Raw genomic sequence first — 22,698 nt, 5'->3', positions numbered from 1 at the left:
TATTTTTTTAAATTCTGCTTTTACACTAAACTCAAAGTATTTTGAAACAAATAAAACAATTAAATAAAATAAACCTTAAATTTGAGTAAACACAATACAAGTATAGTAAAAAAAAAAAAACTATGACTAAAATAGTTCACATTAAATAGCAATTTGTAAAGATTTGTATCGGACGCAGGCTTATAACGGGCAGCTTCGGAAGTTTCAGTCACGTGGCCTCCCATCTTCCGGAAGTGAGGTAAAAGCTGCTGCGCCATAGTGGATTGTGGGACATCGTGCCATATTGACACTCGACTGAAATGGACGCGGGGTTTTTCCGCGTAAGTTTTAATTCCTCTTTAAATATTGCACTAGAAAGTTTAAATGTGATGTTTTGGTTGCACTAGTTATCGGTTCGCCGAAGAGTTGTGCGTTTTAACGTTGTATTTACTGTGTTTGTTGGAATGTGACTGTAATGGCGGCTGCCTTAGGGAAACTGAAAATAATCCAGAGACGACGACAACATGTTCAGCATGAAAGATTTAATAAAAATTACGCGTTTCTTGTCATATTATCACTATTATTTATACAAATAAAAGCAATGATTGCATTATTACTTAAGCTGTGGTTTGTTTACGTATTTAGTGTTATTTTCCCGAGTTAGCATAATGTGCTTTACGCGAGGTAACAGTTAACGTTACCTAACAGTTAGACATTCAGTAATGTTTCAAAATGGAAATAATAAATACATGTAATGGTATATTACACTCAAACACTGTACATTTTATTTTGAAATGTGAAATTTTTTATTAATAGAAAATAAAAATAAATTTTCAGTCAGTGTTTCAGCCATGTTTTAATTGTGAATGGATGTTGTTTCAGGGCACCAGTGCGGAGCAAGATAACCGCTTCAGCAACAAACACAAGAAGCTGTTGAAGCAGCTGAAGTTTGCAGAATGTCTGGAGAAGAAGGTAGAAAATCTGCTTAACCATCTGCTTGATTGTTTTACAGTGACTTTCAAACATTACAGCACTAAAATAAAGTAAATGTGTTTTAAAGTAAAGTTCTGGTAAAATCCCTTAAAGCGACAGACAGTTCAGTGACAAATGTGAATTACCCAATGATTTACCCACCTTCAAGCCATCCAAGATGCGTATGTCCTTCATCTTTCAGACTAACACGATATCAGTTATTTAAGTAAATGTCCTGGCTCTTCAAAGCTTTATAACGGTAGAAAATAGGGGTCCATGACTTTAAAGCCCAAAAAACTGCTTTCATCCTTTACAGAAGTTAACCACATGGCTCCAGGGGGGTTAATAAAAACTTTCTGATGGTAATTAATGTGATTTTTATAAAAAACAAATTTGCTTCGATTGCCCCCAGAAGGCCTTTATTAACCCCCTAGAGCTGTGTGGATTGCTTCTGTGAAGGATGGATGCACTTAATTTTGCTTGAAAGTCGTGGACCCTGTTATCTATCGCTGTGAAGCTTGGAAGAACTATTACAGCGTATTCACACGGGGCGAAAGCGTTAACGCTTGACAGAAGGCTTGTCTGAAGCATGGTCAACAGCCAATCACAGTGGCCGCAGCACATGCTCCGGTCTTCCATAAACGTAATTGGCTGGCTCTGCCTAGGTTATTTGCATAAGGCAATCTGATTGGCGGATGCTCACGTTGCCACTTGAAAAGTTGAAAAACGTTCAACTTCTGCCGCGAGCAACGGCAGTGACGTGGCACCGACGGATCCACAATTCAGTTTTCAACGCTTGACGTCACCCATTAAAAGTTAATGGGAAGCGTCAACGCTTAAGCCCCGTGTGAATGCTTCGTTAGGGCTGTGCAATTAATCGTTTTTCGATTTCACATTTTAATTGCTAAAACAAGTTAATCCAGGTAGATCGATTAGTCTGTCGCATTTCTGTCATTTTGTTTTGAGTTATAAATCCAGCAACCTCTCGCACACGCTCTCACATCTGTCCGACAAAGTAGTAATCCTCATGTATGATTTATGTGGTCTTTATTTTTAATGGATGTGTGGTAGCAAAATTATACCAAAGTCCGTTTAGGGAAGTTGCGCCACTAGGTAGCCATGTTTGCAACAAATTTGGGCAGTTATTTCAGTCATGCAAGACTAAAGTCCTATCTACTTGAATGAGGAAAGACCAATATCTCTAAACTTAAGTCTACATTTATTCACTGGTAATATATTTATCTCATGTATTGAAGTGTACCATCTCTTCATTATTGCGTCTGATGTGCTTTTAGGTGGACATGTCCAAGGTCAACCTGGAAGTCATCAAACCCTGGATCACCCAGCGTGTGAATGAGATCCTTGGCTTTGAGGATGATGTTGTCATTGAGTTTGTCTTCAACCAGCTGGAGGAAAAGGTAAACTCGACTCCGCTCTTCCCGTTGTCCGTTCACACATGTTGGATTTATGCATTAGATGTTGGAGAATGTGAGATGGTTTGAAGAAGTGTACAACCTCTGACAATGATTTGAAACATTGCATAGACGTAACAGGCAGAAATCGTCTAACAACAAAACCTTTAAAGTGTCTGTCTGGTTTAAAAAAAGAAATGAGGGTAAAAAAGGATATTCTCTCTCTAAAGTTTTGATTGATGACAGCGTTGCTTCTGAACAGCAATGTTCTAATGTTGATGTGATTTATGATTTAAAAGGCCTGAACCAATATGGATCTTATTCCTTGCATCGAAGTATAGCACCAACTCCTAATTAGATCTCATCTGAGTCCAAAGTCTCTCTGAATCCAACTCTCCCTTGATGATGAGCTTTATTTTTTGAGGTGAGTTATTAGCAGGGCTTGACATTGTGTCAGTGGTAGAGTCATTTCAGCGTTATCAGACTTAAATTTAGTAGTACAAAACAAAGGCCTGAACTGACAACATTACTTTATTAAAAAAATAGCATGTGAGATGGTAATGCTGTATGACATCAGGGTTTTGGTTGTGTCATATAGGTGTTTTCTTTGCCCAGGATATTAAGTCAGGCATTTATGGGCTCTGTAACAATGTTTAGCTCAAGAATATCTTGGTCATCCCACATAAAACAAGATTGTGTTAGGTTAGCTAAGCTTTCTAATGATTAGCTATTTTTCAGGATGCTTTGGCTGGGATTCCAGAGAGGTATTTGCTCAATGATCTCATACTTTTATTACACGCTAAAATACATGTCTCCTTACTCATCATATAAAAGAGGTGCTTCAACTTCTCGTAACACTACAAAACTTTTTAGGATGAGGGTTCTCAGTCGTGCTCCTGGATTTTGTGTCTGTGCAGAGTTTAGTTTGTAATTTCCAAAACACATTACTTATTTGTGTGACCATATCTCTCCGGTGTATGGATGATCTCCAGGAGCACTACTGATCAGCCCTCTCGTAGGACATGGATCTCATAGGTTTGTTTTCCTCTTTTTTTGATGTGAATAAAGCCTTTTCCATGCCTTGTGTACTCATTATTGCTTGTTCGTCTCTTGCAATTTAGATAAATGATATAGCATTAAACTCAAGGTGATTGAGTGTGATGCAGTAGTGAGGCGGAGGCCAGCCAATGGAGCGCCTTTCTCCGCCCCCCCAGCCCACAGAGCCTGCGACACTCACACTGAAGACAACCGGACTGTTCTTGCTTTGTGGGGTTTTGATACACTCTGTTTGTGGACTGTAATGTTTCTGTCTCTCAGGAGTTTTGATATTGCAGAGACAGCCCTAGCAGTGGGGAGGGTGTTTATTGCTCGAAGATTTCTCAAGGGTTTGTGAACTAGGAGGGTACATCTCATTTCAGATTGTAATATGTAAACATGTAATGCATGCAGAGGGAGGTTATTCATTTTAGATTTGTCCTTTTATTCAATTGCATCTTATCTTTATCACCTTGGTTTAAAAGGTTAAAAAAAAATCAGCATTGGCTCACAGGTACTGGGCTCTTGTTTAAAAAAAAAATAAAAAAAACGTGTCTTAACTGATGTTCAGGTGTAGGTAGTCATGTTCTGCTCAATCTATGTCCGTATTAACAACTTTGGTTTCTTCTCCTCTCTCTTCCTTTCTGATGTTTGTGTTGCAGAATCCAGATGCGAAGATGATGCAGATTAATTTGACTGGGTTCCTGAACGGAAAGAACGCTCGGGAATTCATGAAGGACCTCTGGCCGCTGTTGCTAAGCGCTCAGGAGAACATCGCTGGTATTCCGTCTGCCTTCCTGGAGCAGAAGAAAGAGGAAATCAAACAGAGACAAGTGATTACGACTAAAGTTTTACTATGGATGTTATATAGCTTTACGCTGAGTTAACATGTTACCAAGAAATGTTTTGTATTGTAGATTGAACAGGAAAAACTAGCCTCTCTGAAAAAGATAGATGACGATAAAAGAGAAAAGGAGAACAAGGAGCGAGCTCAGTCCAGAAGCCCTAAACGGTTCGTTTTTGCCCCCCTTTGCTTGATTTACTACTTGCTTTGGTTGTTTGTCTTGTTGTTAATAATGCACAACTACCCGTGATATATTTTTTCCATCTCACCTGTCTCCAGGAGGAAATCTCGTTCCCCTGTGAAGCGGGACCGGAAAGCCAGCCCTTCCCGCTCTCCTCGTCGAAAACCAAGTCCACCCGCCTCACCGCCTTCTAGTCCGCCCAATCAAAGAGAAGAGCCGAAAGAAGAACCGGACCAATTGGAGAGCTCCAAACCAGAACCACTAATTCAGGAGGCTTCTTCTACCAGGTAACTGTGATAAGCTGACCATAGTAGGTTTTGTTCTACAAAAACTGGAAAAAAATATAACATTGATTTAATTTTATTTTTCTTGAAGTGATCTGGTGGCTGAGATGAAGCCAGACTCTGTGTCTGAGGCTGTGAAAGAGTCGTCCCCTGAAAAAATCTCCAAATCAGAAGACAAGCCCAAACCTAAAGACAAGGATAGAGAGAAGGACGGACGCAGAGATCGCCCACGTCACCGCTCTCGTTCCCGATCACCTCGTTCTCGCAGACGACCCAGATCACGGTCCAGGTGAGCCTTTCTAGGTGTCTTCGTGGAAATATTTAAAGCTTGGTGGTATGAAAGGTGTGCGATTAATCAATGTTGATTTTTACTTAATTTTAAATGTCAACTTAACTGAAGTCTTCACCTTTTTCAGGTCATTCTCTCCTCGCCGCAGACCGAGTCCCAGGAGACGAATCTCTCCGAGACGCAGGAGCCCCCCTAGACGCCAGCCACCCCCTAGACACAGACGCAGCCGTTCACCTGTTCGCAGGTTGGTACATTTTGGTCCTGCAAAGAAACATTTTAAAGAGATTTTCCCCATCACATAAACTCAAAGAATTTTGTCCACTAGGCGGCGCTCACGTTCCCGATCCTCTTCAGGCAGCTCTTCCTCTCGGTCTCCCCATAAAAGACCAGGTAAACGTGGGTCAGCTACCCCTCCCAGAAAAGTTCCACGTCGTTCGGATCTATCCAGTCCACCCAGAAGAAGAGGCCGGAGCCCTTCGGGTCCAGACACCAGCCCTTCAGGTTACAGTCTTCCTTAAGTGCTATTTGTAATTCTGATTTGTTAGTAAAAATATTTTCTATTGTGAGCAAATCTAAAATAATTAAATGCCAAGTTGCTTGCTCTATTTTAAGCAAAAAATGATTCTCACCGAAAAAACTTTATAAATTCCAGCTGCGAGAAACAGGACCGGTGGAAGGAACGACAATCATTCTCCTCCAAAACCACCCAGACGATCCGATGTATCAGATTCTGGTGAGACTTTCAACATACATTTACATGCTTTTTCAAAATGCAAGATTAAATGAATTTTCAGTTTTACAGTATTTGTGTGATGAGAAGCAAGTTTGTGTGTTTATTTGGGTGACTTGGGTCAAAAGAAAAGGTTAGGACTTCTGCTTTCATCCTTTGAGATCAGTGTCCATAATTTTCTATTTTTTTCCTCTGTCCAAACACTTAAGAGTTTTTGTCTCACTTTCTGGATTTTGTATGCCAAGAGATCTTTAATATAAGTGATTGACAGCAATTAGAAAGTCTACCCTTAGGTCAGGGACACAACAGACAATTATGGACATGGGTGGCTGTGTTATTTGCACATCATGGGTGTGTTTGTGGGCACGTGGCTGTTTCTTGGGCACTTAAGGACCCTCCACTGCTTTGAATTTCAGAGGAGGAGAAGTTGGGCGACGGGTCAATGGCAGATTCTGTCCAGCAGCGACGTCAGTATCGCAGACAGAATCAGAAATCCTCTTCAGGTTATCACCGTTTTTTATTTCAATCACACCTGTTTTTTTCTCTTTCCTCTTTCACACCTGTGTGCACCTCTGCTTCCCCCTGTGCTTGCACGTAGTAGTCATGATGATGGATATTGTCTACTAGTAGCTGTTTGATTTAGAAATAATTTGCGTATTTGTTGCTTTACAGACACGGGGTCATCCTCTTCCTCTGAAGATGAAGGCCCAAGGCAGAAGAACAGAGGCGCAGCTGCTAGGAATGGTGATGTCAGGAGACGGCGGAGCCATTCACCTGGCTCACCACGGAGAAGGCACAGAGAGGCATCCCCAAGGTAACCGTAATTGAGTGTTAAGTTTCCATTTTCTGCAGATTGAACAAGATGTGTTCTTGCACATGTCTGGCGAAGATCGTCCATCATGTGTCCCTAGAACATTTTAAGATTCTTTCAAACGAGTTTCATGGTCAGACCAGTTTTAATCTTAAAACTTTGACATGGGCTGCTCTCCTAACATTACTACTTACGGTTTGTAATGACATGCTGTATTACAATGAGACATGGTTTAAACTCTTTTACTGTCTCTTATCAGAAAAAGACGTTCCCCATCACCTGCTTTCCGTAGACATCGCTCTCCATCTCCAGCTCGTCGCCGCCGGTCGCCCTCACCTCCTCCAAGACGCAGGTAACATCCAGAATTACTGCAGTGTCGGGTGGATTCAGTTTTAAAAGGTAATTTGACTGACATTGACTTTTTCTTGTGTTCCTCTTAACCTAGATCTCCATCCCCTCCTACCCGGCACTACTCTCCTCCTATCCAGCGGCGCTACAGCCCCTCTCCCCTTCCAGCTCAAAAAAGACGCCCATCAGGGTCTCCCCCTCCTAGGCGCAGAGCGTCTCCATCACCACAGGTGTCCAAGCGCAGAGGTTCTCCATCACCACCGGTGTCCAAGCGGAGAGGTTCTCCATCACCACCCGTGTCTAAGCGCAGAGGTTCTCAATCACCACCTGTGTCCAAGCGCAGAGGGTCCCCATCACCACCCGTGTCCAAGCGCAGAGGGTCCCCATCACCACCCGTGTCCAAGCGCAGAGGATCTCCATCACCACCCGTGTCCAAGCGCAGGGCATCCCCATCACCACCCGTGTCCAAGCGCAGGGCATCCCCATCACCACCCGTGTCCAAGCGCAGAGGATCCCCATCACCACCCGTGTCCAAGCGCAGGGCATCTCCCTCACCAGTAGCCAAACGGCGCTCATCTCGCTCCCCCAAACGGACTCGTGGTAGTAGTCCAGGAAAGAGGCGCACTCCGCCCTCTTCTGCTTCACCACCACCCCGCCATCGTAGAAGTTCTCCGAATCCCCCTGCACACCAACGGGGCAGGGACACCCGTTCCTCTCCCCCTACACATTCTTCTCGAGTGTCTTCGAGTCCTCAAGCTCGATATGGGCCTTCTGGTTCCTCCCCACAACGAGTAAGACGTCAGGCGTCGCCGTCTCATGGCACTAGACCCATTCGAAGGGTCTCCCGCACACCAGAACCACGCAAACCACAGCGGTATGTACTCACAAAAGTGTCGATTCTGAAACATCCGGTTTCCTTTCAATCTACAAACATAAGTTGTGCTAAACTTCGGTTTCTTTTCTTTTGTAGAGATTCTCAGAGCCCCCAGCCAGTAAGGAGGCAGGTGTCTCGTTCACCATCCGCTTCTCCTCTTCCGGCCGCACCAAAGAGAACTGCTTCAGTCTCTCCTCACTCTGCTAGTCGCTCCCCACCTCCACCTGCAAAGAAGAACAGCAGTGGGTCCCAAAGCCCATCACCAAACAAGGTACTTGCCTGACCTACACCAAACCCCAGTTCAAAAGTTTTGTTTATGGTTCATATATCCAGTCTTTACATCCGTTTGCTATTTAAAATGGCTGTAGAACTAAAAAATTATATAGTTTGGTCATAAGTACAGATTTAGAAGTGCTGATATGTACTTAGTTTAGTTTTTAAAACCTTATAATTATAGCTCTTCCGCACTTCATCCAATTCTATGCGGTCAGATAGAAGTCTAAACAATTCTTCATTTTTCCAGAACTCTGATGTAGAGGGTGGAAAAAAGAAGAAAAAGAAGAAGGAGAAGAAACACAAAAAGGAGAAGAAACACAAGAAGCATAAGAAGCAAAAGAAAGAGAAGAGTGGAGAAGAGAAAATTGAAGCAGCTATAGGAGTCACCGAACAGGAGGCGGAGCCTGATTCTGATCAGAAAAAGGTGAAGTTACACAATAACGTGTGTATATAAATTAACACAAAGTAAAATTTGTCATGCCAGATTTTAATGAGTCAGACATAATTAATGCTACCTTTCCTGAAGGAATCAGACAGTGAAGTAGAAGACAGTTTGGATGATCTGGAGAAGCACCTGCGTGAGAAAGCTCTCCGGTCCATGAGGAAGGCCCAGTTGTCTCCGTCTTCTCAATGATGATCTCAGTTTCCCTCTACCTACGCCCTTTTTTCTCCCCCACTCTGCATTTTAAATGTTTGATGTTGGTTTAGCTTTAGAATGTACAAATTGTTATAATTCACCCTAGAATTTGTTTTCGTTGAATTCATTACTTTTTTGGCACATTTATCGCTGGGGAGTTTTATGATGTGAAGCTGATAATGTTTCTTGATCATCTTTTGGCACTGTCAACAACCGTTTATCAAAAAACTAACATTTTTTTAGCCCCCAACCCATTCCTGTTCCACTTGCTTTTATTGCTATGATAAAACGTACAAGTAAAGCTCATATGCGGTTCTGAGATGATGTGCAAGTTAGCCTATGGATTCTCTAACTTCAGCAGGACTTTTTATGAGAGTTTAGTTTGCATGGACAGCAGACCCCAGTGTGTTTGTCCTCTTGTGTGCATGATCTATAAACCAAAACACCCAGTGAGCCGAAAGAGCCGATCCATCGGTCCGCTCTCTGTTCATCCGAACATTGTGGCATTGCTCTAAAGTTTGCTGTGCACATAAGAACGAATCCCAAGCGTTTGTTTTCATCCTTTATTTTTTGCATTTTATATTTTGTAACCTAAGTTGTGTTTGGAATTGTTGAACCCTGCAGTGAATCCTGGCTTTGAACAAAGTCGCATTAAAATGAAAGAAATCGTTATTGTCTGTTATTATCTGCTTTACATTCACCCAGGCTCGGGGGTTTTCTTCCCACCATAATGGTCGATAATTTGATTTGTTTCCTTTTAGGCAAAACAAACCATGAGATTGTAAATGCCAAGCCAAACCTGTATGGTGACAATTGAATGCTAAGCAGCATTTGCTGCTTTACATATGTTTTACAAGTCCATTGTTTCTAGAAGGCTCTGTGGATGCCTGAGCCGAATCCTAGGTCTGGTGATGACACATGATAATCAACTGCTTTATGCGTGTTATCTCATGTTTGTCACCCTGGCAACACTTAAAGACATATCTTCAAAGTTCAGCGAGTTGTTATTGTGTACAAGCAAAAATAACCAGGTTAACAAGGACTGATCTACCAAAACAGCCCAAGGCAATTTTATTTATACCTCGATTGTTTTTTTTTTATAATGCCACCTGCTTCCCAGCTGGCCACAGGCCTCATGGGACTACATAAGTGTTTAACAAATAAACATGGGGACTGTCCCTTAAGCTCAGACCAGGTGAAAGGAAACACTTATTAACGGTGATCTTCAAGACATTGCACAAAAAAACAGCTTAGCTTCTAGTGAGAAGTTTTGCACTTTTCTAACATCACATAACAACCATTTTAATATTGGTGTCTGCATTTGCATTTATGCATTTATACAAAGCAACTTGCAGTGCATTATGTCACAGATTGTATCAGTACGGGGTGGTTTCCTGGATAGGGTTTAAATTAATCCAGGACTAGGTCTTCGTTATATTAGGACAGTTAAGTCGTTTTTACAAACATGCCTTACAAAAACAATACTGGTGTGCATCTTGAGACAATACAATAGCACATATGCGATATGTCCGTGCAAGATGTTTTTAAGGCAGCCTAAACATGCATTTTAGTCTGGGACTAGGATAAGCCATCTCCGGGAAACCGCCCCATATGTGTTTACAAGAAGAAACTGAAATGCCAAATGAGCAACCTTCTCCAAATAAAACCTAACAAATGTTATGTTTGATCAGTGCGATATCAGTTCTTTAAATCAGCATAATAGTTTAAGGAACAAACAAAAATGTTTAATATGCTAACATTTCTATGACCTTTATTTAAGATGAATTAACATTTTAACCGTACAGTATCCTGCTATTGTTTTAGCCCTGCCCTACTGAAAACTCCAGCTAAGACCACCATAAACTGGATTAAGATGATCTCCCAGCTTGGTTTTAGCTGCTATTGCTGGTGTAGGAAGCTGGTCTAGTTGTGTTTTGGTCACTTTTTAAGCTTTGCCAGGATGGGAGGACCAGCTTAAACGAGCTATCAGCTATGCTGGTTTTAGCTGGATTTTTCAGTAGGGTGGTTAAGAAATAGTTCCTATATTTAATCTAAATCTTAACATAGGTCCTACCTAACCTCTTTTACACCCCACTGTTGAGTGTTGGGTCAGTGCTGTGCAGCTTTATAGATGGTTTCATTGGACATGTGCGTTGTCGCGGTCTGGGTGGAACTTAACTTCCGGTCTCTGTCTGTTTAATGGTCTGGCCAGTTTCTAAACTGAGCTCTAGAACAAATATCTCATCAAAAATAACAAATGTTTTGATTTCCTAAAGACGATGGGGAATGGCGATCATGGATCACCGCTGTGTGAAGGAAGGTTTGGCAGCCGATCTGTAAGTTAGTTAACATTGTATACATTATATGGTACTCATTTTACACAGTAACCTTAGCTCAGTGTAGTTTTTTATATGCTTTAGCTATGATTTGAACTAAGGTTATCTACTTGTTGTTTATTTAGCTTGTTATCAGAAATAAACTATTCTAAAAGGACCTTGTTGTTATTGACTCTTTGTAGGGTTTACCGGAAGTTATGTTTGTTCCACGTAAGCAGTTTGTTTATGTTGTTACTGCTGAACTCGTCTATACAAAACTACTATGGCAACCGTTGCTTCCATCATATACCATAATTTAAGGGATAGTTCACCCAAACATTAAAAATTGCCATTATTTCCTTAACTCTCATCATGTCAATTGAACCCCAATGAACCTCAATGCTGGTTTGGGGTTTTCTAGTTACTATGGGAGTGGATGGTGCCACAATCCACTCCTATAGTAACTGGAAAACCCTTGAAGCTTAAAAATGCCCACAAAGTGTCCCAAAATAACTTCACTGGAGTAAACATCCTAAACAACAGTTCAGGCACATAAGAGTGAAAGAGAAAAATCTGCATTTGGGTTGTGGGGAATGTTTTTTTCATGTTTAAGTGCTATAATTGGGTCCCCAGTGCTTGTATCAATATAAAAATGTGAACAAGATTAACCCTGTAACTTAGTTTTGGTAAACCATTCTCTGCAAGCATGTGAAAAAATAGGTCATTGAAATTTGGCTCCCCCTGTGATGTCAGAAGGGGATAATACCGCCCCTTAATCTGCACTGTCCAACCACGACACTGTCATTTAGTGCAGAGATTAGCTCATTTGCATTTTAAAGAACACACCCAAAATGGCACATTTTTACTTACAACTACAAACTGGCAATTTTAACATGCTATAATAAATTATCTATATGGTATTTTGAACTAAAAACTTCATATACGTACTCTGGAGAAACCAAATAATTATTTTACATCTTAAAAAAAAGTCTTGTGAAATGTCTCCTTTAAACGACTTGGGGGTGAGTAAATGAGAACATTTTAATTTTTGAGTGAACTATCCCTTTAAAGCAATTCGACACATTTTATGGAAACATTTTTTAAATAACTACTTGTGCTATTTAAAATACATTTTATATGATGTTGCTATTTTCAGAAATCAGTCATTGCTGCAGAATGCGCTTTCTTACGAACCCCGATACGTATATGTTTTTGTTGTTGTTGTTGTTACGTAATACGCAATTTATCACAAATTTAACTGAATATGAAACCATTCAAGCAGTTTGTTTAGATATATAGCGCACGCGGGCTGGTCTTTTGTATGGATTCTGCGCGCGCGTGTTCGGCTCGCTCTGCGCATGACATCACTGCCTTAAATACTCCCGTTGAATTTTTTTCCCTCAGCGTCGCCATCCTGAGAGAGCAGCAACGGACGAAACGTAGCGGATTTTATCGGGTCGTCCGTAGCGGTTCGTTTCTAGACGGCGGGCCTCGTCGAAAGTGCGTTTGTTGATTTTTGGAGAGAGAAGCTGATTTTGGGTTTTTTTTTAACGGTCTTTGTCTCGGTGTTCGTTTGGAGACACTGCAGTCTGATATTGCGTTCGGGAAAGAGGGAGGTGTTGAAAAGTGACTGCTGGAAAACTTTGCCACGGTGAAGAAATATCTGGGTGCATAAAAGCAAAAGTTCGGGATGTCTCTCTCGGTACCTCAGAACGGTGTGAAGGGGGATAACGAACCCCTCATCGAGCTTTTTGTGAAGGTAAGAGTCTTACTACGAGTAAAACAATAACTTCAGTTTCATATCAGATTTTTTATGAGGTTTCATTGTGATATTGAAAAATAATCACAAGGTGTGGGCTTTTGTTGTGACTGGAGTTGTAATTATAGATAAACTGTTATTAAATAATGTTCCATTTTTAGCCATTTATCACAATTTAGTATATTGGTTTTACAGACAGTAACAGCGTACGATGACAGTGGTTGTCCATGTGAATGTCAGATGGGTGGAGGCGTATTTTAGTATCACGATATCACTCATATATGACTGTTTGCTCTCTTATAAACATTCACGTGATGTTTTATGAGAGACATGAGGGCGAAGATGAATTAAATCCAAATGCTACCTCAGGAAATCCGTCCAGTTCTGTATACATTAATGCAAATTTTTAAAAGGCCAAAAGAGTTCAATCCCATTGTGTTTGTGATGCCTACATGGTATTTGCATACAAGTGGCACAAGTACTTTAGACTTTTTAGATTTTAATAAACATCCCTCATTCTGTACCAAAAACAATGTTTGAATCCAGTTTTGATCAATTTCTCATTTTCTTTGCTGCTGAGGTTTCCCAGGACTAAATATTTTTCCCAATATAAACATTAAAAACTTCTATTTAGGAAATGTTGGCTGTAAATCTTCTCTTTTTGAATCCCTGAGTAATCAAACTGGAATTCCTATTTCTTCTGTCGGGAACCCTGCTGTATGTCTTTTCCTTTGCTTTGCTTTGCTCCCCCAAAAGGCCTTCTGCCTGGCAGAGCGGGAAAACTCCCGGACTGAAAGGAGGGAGAGAAAGGGAGCGGAGGAGGGGAGTGCATTACAGAAAAAAGAGGAAAGGAGGGGCACTTCGGATGGTGAATGTTTGGGGTCCGAGTTATGTTTGGAGGAGTATGTATGACATAAACTCTCCTCCTAACTGACCCTCGTGGTTATTGAACTGCTGGTGCATTAAAGCTCTGAGGACTTTGGATCTCAGTTGTGAAAAAGCTGAGCAGGCGTTTATAAACCCTGAGGTTTTAATTAAAAGATGACTGTGCTTTATTTAATGAAGTGTATTTAATAATTCAGTGATCATTACTGCAGCTTTTGTCACGATAGACACTTATGTCTGTGCAACAAGCACATCGGTCAACTCTTTTTGATGAGATGATCCAGCATAACATTGTGACCGCCTCGGATTTAAAGGTGAAGTGTGTAATTTCTGTCAAATAGGTTGCTCATATACTCAATTCAATTTTATTTATATAGCGCTTTTTACAATTGTTTAATTGTTTCAAAGCAGCTTTGCATTAATAGATGCAGGAAAAAACACATAAAAATCATTCACCAATGTCAGCAGAGCAGACTACCCAGGGGTTGAAAATAAAACCCTAGGAGAAAAACCCTGTGGGCGAAAAGTCCTAGGAGGGGGAAAACCCTTGGGAGAGAGCCAAACATAGCTACTTCTATAGAGGATATATTATATAATAGGTACGATTTACTCCTGTCTTCCATTGGTCAGACAAACAGATAAGTCCGCCCGAACACATTTCAGGCTGACCGGTAAACTCAATAAAACAGCTATGTTTTTGAAAGTTTTCTATTTTTGGGAAAATCAGCATACAGTTTACTTATGGATTTCTCTGCATGTTACGTTAAGATAGTACATGTCAATAGACTGATTGATTTCTAAACCAAATCTCTAGCATTATCTTTTCAATGTCTTGCCTTACTAGTTAAATATAAACACTAGTGTATTAATATTGGTATGATATCATGACCACATTCTTAGCGATGATGATCTAATTTAATGTGATTTTATGAATGAACTTATCAAGAAAGTCAGATGTGAAGTATTCAAGTTGACAATGATTAATGCTAAACTCACAGTTTCTGGGAATTTTTAAAACATTCCATGGAAGTTACACTGGAATATATGGGAATGGTTGCACCGGATGAAGATAAGTCAGATGTTGAGGATGCTAATGTTCGTATAAATTACCAAAAATTAAATAATCATTTCAGACTTGGAATATTTCCAAAATTTCCAAGCTTTACAACCGAGGGGTTGCCCAGCTATGATTCAGGAAGTTGCTCAAATCCCTGTCGCGCCACTCGCATAGTTTAACATTAAATAACATCATATTTGTCCCAAATCATTAACGATTAACATTGGCTGTTAACGTATATTTTGCATTTTGAAGTAGACGCTATCTGACGAAGCTCGCGTTGTTTAATGTGCACTTCTGGTTTACGATACCTCCGAGTTGTCTAGACGCGACGCGTCCGGTATGGGACCCCCCTTTAAAATTCTGTATAATTAAGGGCGTGGCCACTTGAGTGATGGGTGAACTGCCACTGCTGTCACTAGAGTCAAGCTTGGTGGGCGTGGTTTAAGCAACCAGCCACCTCAGCTTTACCCATGTCCCGCCTCTTACCCATTTTCGGTTATCCGCGAGTGATTTGCGGTGATGCACGGCCAAGATGGCGACGACAGGCAACGCCTACTTTAAGCTTCAAAAACGATCTTCACAAACCAATGGGTGATGTCACGGACACTACGTCCATCTTTTTTTACAGTCTATGTTTGCAACCCTAGTTTTCCACAACTGTTGGAAAAGGTGACCAAGCATCCCGAATCAGAGTTAAAACAATTGTCCTACTGTTAATTGTGGCTTTAATATGAAACTGCAAAGACCACAGGTCAGCATTCGATATCTGACCGAACCGATGAGCTACATTGACGTTCGCCCTGTGTTTTGTTTCTATGGCACCTAGGTAAAGAGACTTTCATTTGACTTGCTTGAAAGTGTGCACACACTGCAATATAAAGATAATGGTGACCTCTCTCACTCTCTTTCTCTCTCTTTATTTCTCTCTCATTCATAATTAACAGCATGCATGTAATGCAGCTTTGTTGCACCTTCTGCACAACATCACAACAGGACCAGCCCCTTTGTTACCATGGTAACCAGGCAAACCTTGCCCCTGCTAGCTGCTGATAATGCAGACAACTCATCCCCCCTCCCTCCCTCCAGTACAGCCACACCTGCTGGTCGGCTTTAACGCGGGCATGTTCAGATTTTTTGCTTTGATCATGGAAAAAGCAGCGTCCAGAAACACGCTGCATTATGCGTTGAGATGTAATGCATTTTCAAACAGCTAAATCTGTTTTTAAAGTGCTTGGTGATGGGAGGTCTCTGGGTTCTTTAGGAGCATTCATTGTATAGTGTTGTATAATAGATTTGAAATTGACAATCAGTCTCATTTATGTATTTGAAAGATGATTTTATGCAAAGTGACTTCCAGTGCATTCAGTCTATACGTGTGTTCCTAGGGAATTGAACCCACGATCTTTGCGTTGCTAATGCAATGCTCCACTAGATGAGCCACAGAAACACTTAAAGGTTTAATAAGATTAATGTCTGTTAAATTGATGTAAATTCTCTAGAGCATGATGACGCTGCACTAGTGAACCGGTCTTCGTGGTTTTATTGGTTTTGGTTTTCTGCTAAAATTACGCCCTTATGAAATTGGATTCAGGATCTAGCCCATGCATGTAACTTGTCTCTCCCTTCTGTGTTACTGACCATAAATTGTGTTTTGTTGAGGAAACCTAGCAGTCACCCTGTCTCAGAACAGCATAGAAACATACCAGCACTTCATTTTAGCAACATCCTGGCAACCAATCACAAAACCATATGTGTAGAAAATCACACAGGTGTATATTGCAATAGTTTGCAATAACTGAATGATTTTAATAGTTCAAAAGGTATGTATAGGCAATGATTTGGCAAGGAGACTGGCAGACGGATGTTAGTGCTTTAGTGTGTTGAAACATACTAAACGTTTGTAATATAATTTTTCGTTTTTAATAAATTTCCAATCTGTTTTACAAACTTAAAGCATTATCGTGTCGCATACTGAATGTCGGCAGACACTTTTATCCCAAGCGATTTACAGTACATTACAAGGTATACATTTTTATCAATACTTATGTTCCCTGGGACCGAATCCACAACTTTTTTCGCAGCTGTCTCACAATGTCTTAGTCAGTCCCTCCAGAAAAATGTAATTATGCGATCGCATGATTCAATGCATAATCAGCCAAAGTCCGCATATTTATGTGGGGGCCGCATTTTTTAAATACGCCGCACTTTCGCCGCATAAATTGCAGATTTCTTCTCGCAAAATATGCGGGGCCTGTATGATTTCATAATCCACGCATTTTCGTAGCAAAGACTAATATATATCTTAGCAGAAAGTTGAAAAATTTTGCATTTACTTCACACATCCGCAGCCATGTCCCCTGTTGTCATGGGAATGATAGGAAGTGACGTAATTACGCGACGTGAAAATCAAGCTGCAAAAAGTTTTTGCAAGTTCCCGCAATTTTGGCAAGTTCCCACAATTTCATCGCATAAAATTGCATAAATATCTTGCATATTCCATCACATTTTTTAAAAAAGCGTGCCGCAAGATCAAGGATTTTTGCCCGCAACAATCACAAAAAAACTGCGTTTTTCTGGAAGGACTGCTTTGTTAGTTTAATTTATTAGTTTATATTATAGTGTTACACAGTTAATATTTTAGTGTTACACAGTAATCTCTTTTTTTACCAAGACAAACGATTCATTTATGACCAGATTTTTAAAATGAAAAGCGCGTAAATTTTTTAGTTCAAAGGTTAAAACATCATTTCAATTCAATCTTATTTTGTTATTATCTATGAATTAAAAACCATTTTGAATGTTTTTGTCTTTTTAATGTTGTGGGTTTTTGAAGGGCAGAACACCAAAAAATGGGACTGGTCACTTTAAAGGGATAGTTCACCCAAAAATAAAATATCTTCCTATGTGTTGATCAGAACAAAGAAATGTATGCAGGTTTGTAAAAACATGAGAAAATGATGACAGAATTTTTGTTTTTGGGTGAACTATCCCTTTAATTTATGATCTACTCAGTACTCCACTTTCTTGTACTAAAGCAGTTAACGCTAGCTGGACAGCCCATTGTTTACCGCCTGCTTTCTGGGACAAATCATCATGTGATAGTGGAAATATTTACTCTGTTGATGGACACTGGACACCCAAATGCTTTTAGGATCCAGGTGCTGATGAGGCAATCGTGCTAACCCTTGCTCTGTTTTGATTTGGCCTTTAGATTAATCATTGTTTAGACTGCGTTTAAAGTCAAGTGTTTTGAATTCGAGCTGATGCTTGCATTTGCTTACTGCAGATTGTTACAAAATTACAGCGCAGAGTTACATTTTAGTCAAAGTTTATAAAGTTAAAGCTGTAGTTTGACCTTATTTATACAGCTGGTGATTTTTTTGTGTGTTTTTAAAGGAACCATTCCAACGTTCACAATAAACGAAGGTGCTGTATTGTGAGATTTATCTTTTCAGGTTATGAAAGGGAGCACAAAGCCTTTAGTGTAAACTAGCGTTGTGTAAACTACAACCTGTAAAATTAGGCTTAAGTATCAGAGAAGAGCACCAGTCAGTGTTTGATGCCATACCTCTGTTTCTTCTTATCTGTCACGGCTTACAGTTGTAACGTAAACTAGCAGTCAATCAAGTGCGTATTCAGTCCATTTCTCTGATCAGCTGCCAAGAACATAAATTTTTAAACACTGACATGTAAATATCATCAGCAATTGGTGGGAAACACTGAGTTTGTTTGCTTTGATTGAAAATATGGTGATTTAGAGAAAGTTTATGTTTGTGGGTGTTCGCACGCAGATAAAGGAATATAGAGTAGTCGCACAAGGACACATTCTTGGCCTGCGTGGTTCCAGTCGCAATGCTTGCACTGCGTTAAATGTGACCTTACAGAAACGTCTCAAGGACAAGTCTCTTACTTTTTCACCATCCCCCTGTTCCCCAAGCCAGTAGCATTTACAGACACTTCCTATCTGAATGCAAACCTGCATTGCAGTCTTCTTGGGATACTGAGCTAACATAGTGAAGTTCGATCCTTTTGTGTTGTCTTCCATGTAAAGCTTTGTTGGCGTGTGGGTATGCCTTTTATTCAAACATTGCTCAATAGTGCACAATCACATCCATTACGACGGACAGATCGACTGCCTCTAAATACACAGGGAGTTTTCCTTTTATCAGGGAATCGATGGAAAATATTTAGTCAGTGCGAGTCAATGCTCCGCAATCCATCTACATAACATTCTGTACTCTATTATGTAAAGAGCAAGTGAATGAATATACATTTTAAGGGATCGTTTCAGGCCTGTGGTTAAACTGTTGTTTTCCATTATGAATTATAGAAAAGACAATAATCAATGTTTATCCAACTTGCAGTCCATTTGCAGTATGCATTGCATTTGCAGTAAGTTTGTTTCCTAGTATTGTGATAATGTAACTGCACGAGGGTTGACACACTTTTTCCAGAAAGCAGTAACAAAACATTTGTTTATAATTTTCTCATTTTAACTGATGCTTTCTAACAGTTATGAGCAATATAAGACATTAAGAGGGTGTGGAGACCAAGGTGTTTATGGCTGCGGCTGGCGTATGTTTTCTATTGTTTCCAGTAAAGGCGTCACGCTTTTAAAAAACGCTGTTTTGACGCGGGTTTTGTCTTCGCTGAGCACCGGCGCTCAGTTTTTGCAGTGCCCTGAGTTGAAGATTTTCAACTTTGACGAGCTGAGCGTTTCACCCAATGTCACTTTTCACTAAGCTGTCCAATCACATTGAATGGGCGGGACAAATATCACAACAACCGGAACAACACACCTTTACTGATAAACCGAACAGAAGTCAGGGTTTCCCGCAGAAAATTTGTTAGTTAAGGTGAGTGGGCGTGGCCGGGGCGTGGCAATCAAAGGGGCGGGGCATACACATCATGATGAAAATGAAAATATTTTTATTTAAAACCTTAAAAAAAACTTCATTTTGAAGAAACTATGACAGAAAATAAACACCTACTAGATTATCAATGAATTAAATGTTTTTAACAGATGTTTTATCAACTGGCTACTAATTATCCTCCAGTCAGTAAAGGACCACATCTTTCTCTCATTTGGCAAAAATTTTTTTTGGATGACCCAGTTAAGGCAGTAGGGTTTCCCAGCGTAGGCGGGCCACCCGAACTGCAAAGTACTGCGGGAAACCCTGGAAGTATAATAGCAACCAAAGTGCTCAGCTGAAGAAACGCTGGCTCAAAAAGAGGACCGTTGACATTTAACCTATGCTGGGTTGTTTCGACCCAAAATTCTGGGTTGTTTTTACCTATTGTTGGGTCAAATTTTAACATTATCTGGGGTAATTTTAACCCAACGGTTGGGCTTGTCCTAATGCATTTTTTTAAGAGTGTAAGGACAATATACATTTCGTGTCTAAAGCCGCGTGACAAAAGGCGCCTGCCCACTTTGATTCTTCTTTCCAACGCACTTTCGACATGGCATTCTCAGGGAACTACACTAACCTTTTCCACTGGTGGCACTTGTGCTACCAACTTTTTCAGTTACTGGCGCAAAATATGATTTGGTCGCACATATTTTTTTCAAGTTGTATTAAGGCGCTCTGGATAATAATGAACAATAATGAAACTGTATTGCATACAGATATGCTTTTTATTTTACTTGCCATCTTTTAAACCACATGCCTTCTTGTTTTCTTAAACGTTGCAGTCAGTGTTTCCCACAGATCTGAATTTTACTTGGTGGTGGTAGCCGGTGAAAAGGGCAATTATTACCCACTGACAAATAATGGTCTACTATACATGTGACGTAGAACTAATAATGTGTGACACAACACAATACTTTGATTTATTGAAAATGTATATTAATTTCACATTATCTTTCATTAATCTAACCACCCCAAACTTTCTTTGCCATTAACAAAGCTGACACTGTTTGTCAAAGCACCACGAAATCACTTACTGTTTTTGCACTGATATATGAAGCAATTAGATCCCTTTTATCAAACTCAATATAATACAATACTATGTATAGTATATTAATAAACAGTGCAGGTCTATAGATTAAAAATGTGACTGATGTTATGACTGATGTTATAATGGTAATAATTTCTATTATATAGGCACTTTTACTGCTTCTGCTCTATCTTTCTATTTCTCTCTTGCCGATTTAAAAAGCTTAATCCACTCATTATTTCAGATTTAAAAGTCTACTTGCTGTCCCGGTGACAGACTTTACATTGCTTTGATCGTTCAGTGCAATTGGCTTGACATTAGCATTGCTTTTTGCTACAATCTCTGTCCAAACTTAATATGGATATGGTTTTAGAAAAGATATGGTTTATTAATAATAAGATTATTAAAAAAATGTGAGAAAGCAAATGCAACGCGTGGTCGTAACAAGAACCATCGCCATAGAAATCGAAGGCACGCTGAATCTGCATTCGAGCTTTAGCGCGGTAGCGCTCATGGCCGTTTTCCGATCAACTCGGGTTATAAACACAACATTAATCAGACTTGGGACCCAAAGTAATTAAACTAGGACCTAACCGGACCCGACAGACCACTTAAAATATAAACCCGGAACCACACGGGTCCCGCGTCCTCAGTGAAGAAAGCCTCTGCTCAAGTTTAGAAACATGGAAGACACTGCGCTTGCGTCGCACCTAATTCATTGAGAAACAGCTGAGCACGCAAACGCAAACTGATAGGGAGAGACACGACGTGCTTTCACCCAAAATGAAGCCAACGTGTTGATGGCTCAGAGCACGTTATAAAACGTATTCTTAAAATCCAAATTTCTGTTTTAATAAATGCTCATAGTAAATCAAAGCATATTGTCTAAAACATTAGGTAGCACATTTGCGACCCATTAAAAATTAGGGTCGCAACGGCAGTTCAAAAGGTCGCATATGCGACCATTTTGGTCGCAGTGTAGCTCCCTGATTCTGAAAGTTGAATTATTTTCAACTGGTTGCTATGCTGATGTGTTGCGAAAACTGAGTTTCTCTCTATTTGGGCATGCTTGCGGTGCATCTACATTCAATATAACGTATTTGCGCCCACAAAAAATGCGAACCACCCTAATGCCATCAGTAAATGTATTTAGTTAGTTCTTTGGAGGTGGTTATGGTTGCAATATTTAGTCAACCCATTTGCAAACCACACACCTTTTGATATTTGATATTCATGCACAGTGTCATCCTGCCAAAGGAGTTTAGCTTTACGTAGAAAGAGGATATGATGAAGTCTATGTAATTCCAGGTTTATTGTCTACTGTGTCATTTTACATCTTTTGCATTTGCATCTTCTGTAACGTGATGATCTTTCTTCATCACAGTCTGAGCTTCTGTGCTTACTTCGATCAGGACTGTGTTGGTATGACTAGACTTGACAACTTGATTACACCTGTGACATCAAAATTTGAATTTCTTTTCAAATTTAAATGAAGGCAAATTCTGATGGAGCTGATTTTACTGTGAATGTGGCCCTCTTAGTCCATAAGCAAAAATGGTTCGGCGTTTCAGTTTGCCTGCGTTGCAAGAAATTCTGTCTGTAGAAAATCAGCATGGATCTGTGATGGGTTCTTGTCTGAACAAAGCGACCTCCATGTTTTTTGTTCACTTGAAAAATGCTTGTTTATTCAGCTGGTGCACCATTGCGTAACCAGTGGCGTAGATCTTTGCCAGACGTTTTGTTCAAGAGTGATTCTGCTGTTGACCAATGATGGACTGGAACTGTGGTCATGATTCATCAGTCTGGGCTCTGCGTTTAGTGTCAGATCCTAAGAGGAATATTTGCACAACTTAGTGGTGTGTCATAAACAGGGCCAGATGAAATCTGCTGATGTTTTTCTGCAGAAATTTTCGGGAAAAATCTGCAGAATTCTGCAGAATGATGTTAAGAAGGGTTAAGAGAGTGGGAGGTGTAAATATTATGAATTAAATCGAAAATATTTACTTTTTTTGAAGGTTTAAGGGCCGTTCACATTATAACGATAACTATAAACAATACAGTTATAAA

The 22,698-nt window shown here is 40.1% G+C and overlaps 2 protein-coding genes across 6 annotated transcripts in view; both read left to right on the top strand.

Annotated features, from left to right (window-relative positions):
• Positions 1-219: 219 nt before the first annotated feature.
• srrm1 (serine/arginine repetitive matrix 1) lies at positions 220-9,344 on the top strand. Of its 5 annotated transcripts, XM_073812496.1 has the most exons (18): positions 220-320; positions 862-951; positions 2,247-2,369; positions 4,061-4,231; positions 4,316-4,410; positions 4,522-4,710; positions 4,799-4,996; positions 5,124-5,240; positions 5,322-5,497; positions 5,649-5,729; positions 6,143-6,229; positions 6,399-6,540; positions 6,797-6,889; positions 6,983-7,197; positions 7,396-7,759; positions 7,856-8,030; positions 8,283-8,459; positions 8,562-9,344. In XM_073812496.1, the coding sequence occupies exons 1-18, from the start codon at positions 300-302 to the stop codon at positions 8,667-8,669; spliced, it is 2,622 nt and encodes an 873-aa protein (XP_073668597.1). In that variant the 5' UTR covers positions 220-299; the 3' UTR covers positions 8,670-9,344. The 5 variants fall into 5 exon arrangements, with proteins under 5 accessions (XP_073668597.1, XP_065123547.1, XP_065123545.1 ...); XM_065267475.1 differs by having other exon boundaries at positions 6,983-7,759; positions 8,569-9,344; XM_065267473.1 differs by having other exon boundaries at positions 6,983-7,759.
• A 3,022-nt stretch (positions 9,345-12,366) lies between these two features.
• clic4 (chloride intracellular channel 4) overlaps positions 12,367-22,698 on the top strand; it is a 28,233-nt gene continuing 17,901 nt past the window's right edge. Inside the window, exon 1 of the mRNA XM_065267285.2 lies at positions 12,367-12,746. Within this exon, the coding sequence (XP_065123357.1) occupies positions 12,678-12,746 (69 nt within the window). The 5' untranslated portion in view covers positions 12,367-12,677. The remainder of the gene's footprint in view (positions 12,747-22,698) is intronic.

Source organism: Paramisgurnus dabryanus, chromosome 17, assembly GCF_030506205.2.
Source record: "Paramisgurnus dabryanus chromosome 17, PD_genome_1.1, whole genome shotgun sequence".
Classification (NCBI taxonomy): Eukaryota; Metazoa; Chordata; class Actinopteri; order Cypriniformes; family Cobitidae; genus Paramisgurnus; species Paramisgurnus dabryanus.
This window is presented reverse-complemented; position numbering and strand designations above follow the sequence as displayed.

Bases quoted from the DNA above. Each gene is read 5' to 3' on its own strand.
- srrm1 (XM_065267473.1), top strand. From the start codon at position 300: ATGGACGCGGGGTTTTTCCGC. The intron at 4,232-4,315 runs GTGATTACGACT...TTTGTATTGTAG, and splicing joins AGGAAATCAAACAGAGACAA to ATTGAACAGGAAAAACTAGC. The intron at 5,241-5,321 runs GTTGGTACATTT...TTTGTCCACTAG, and splicing joins AGCCGTTCACCTGTTCGCAG to GCGGCGCTCACGTTCCCGAT.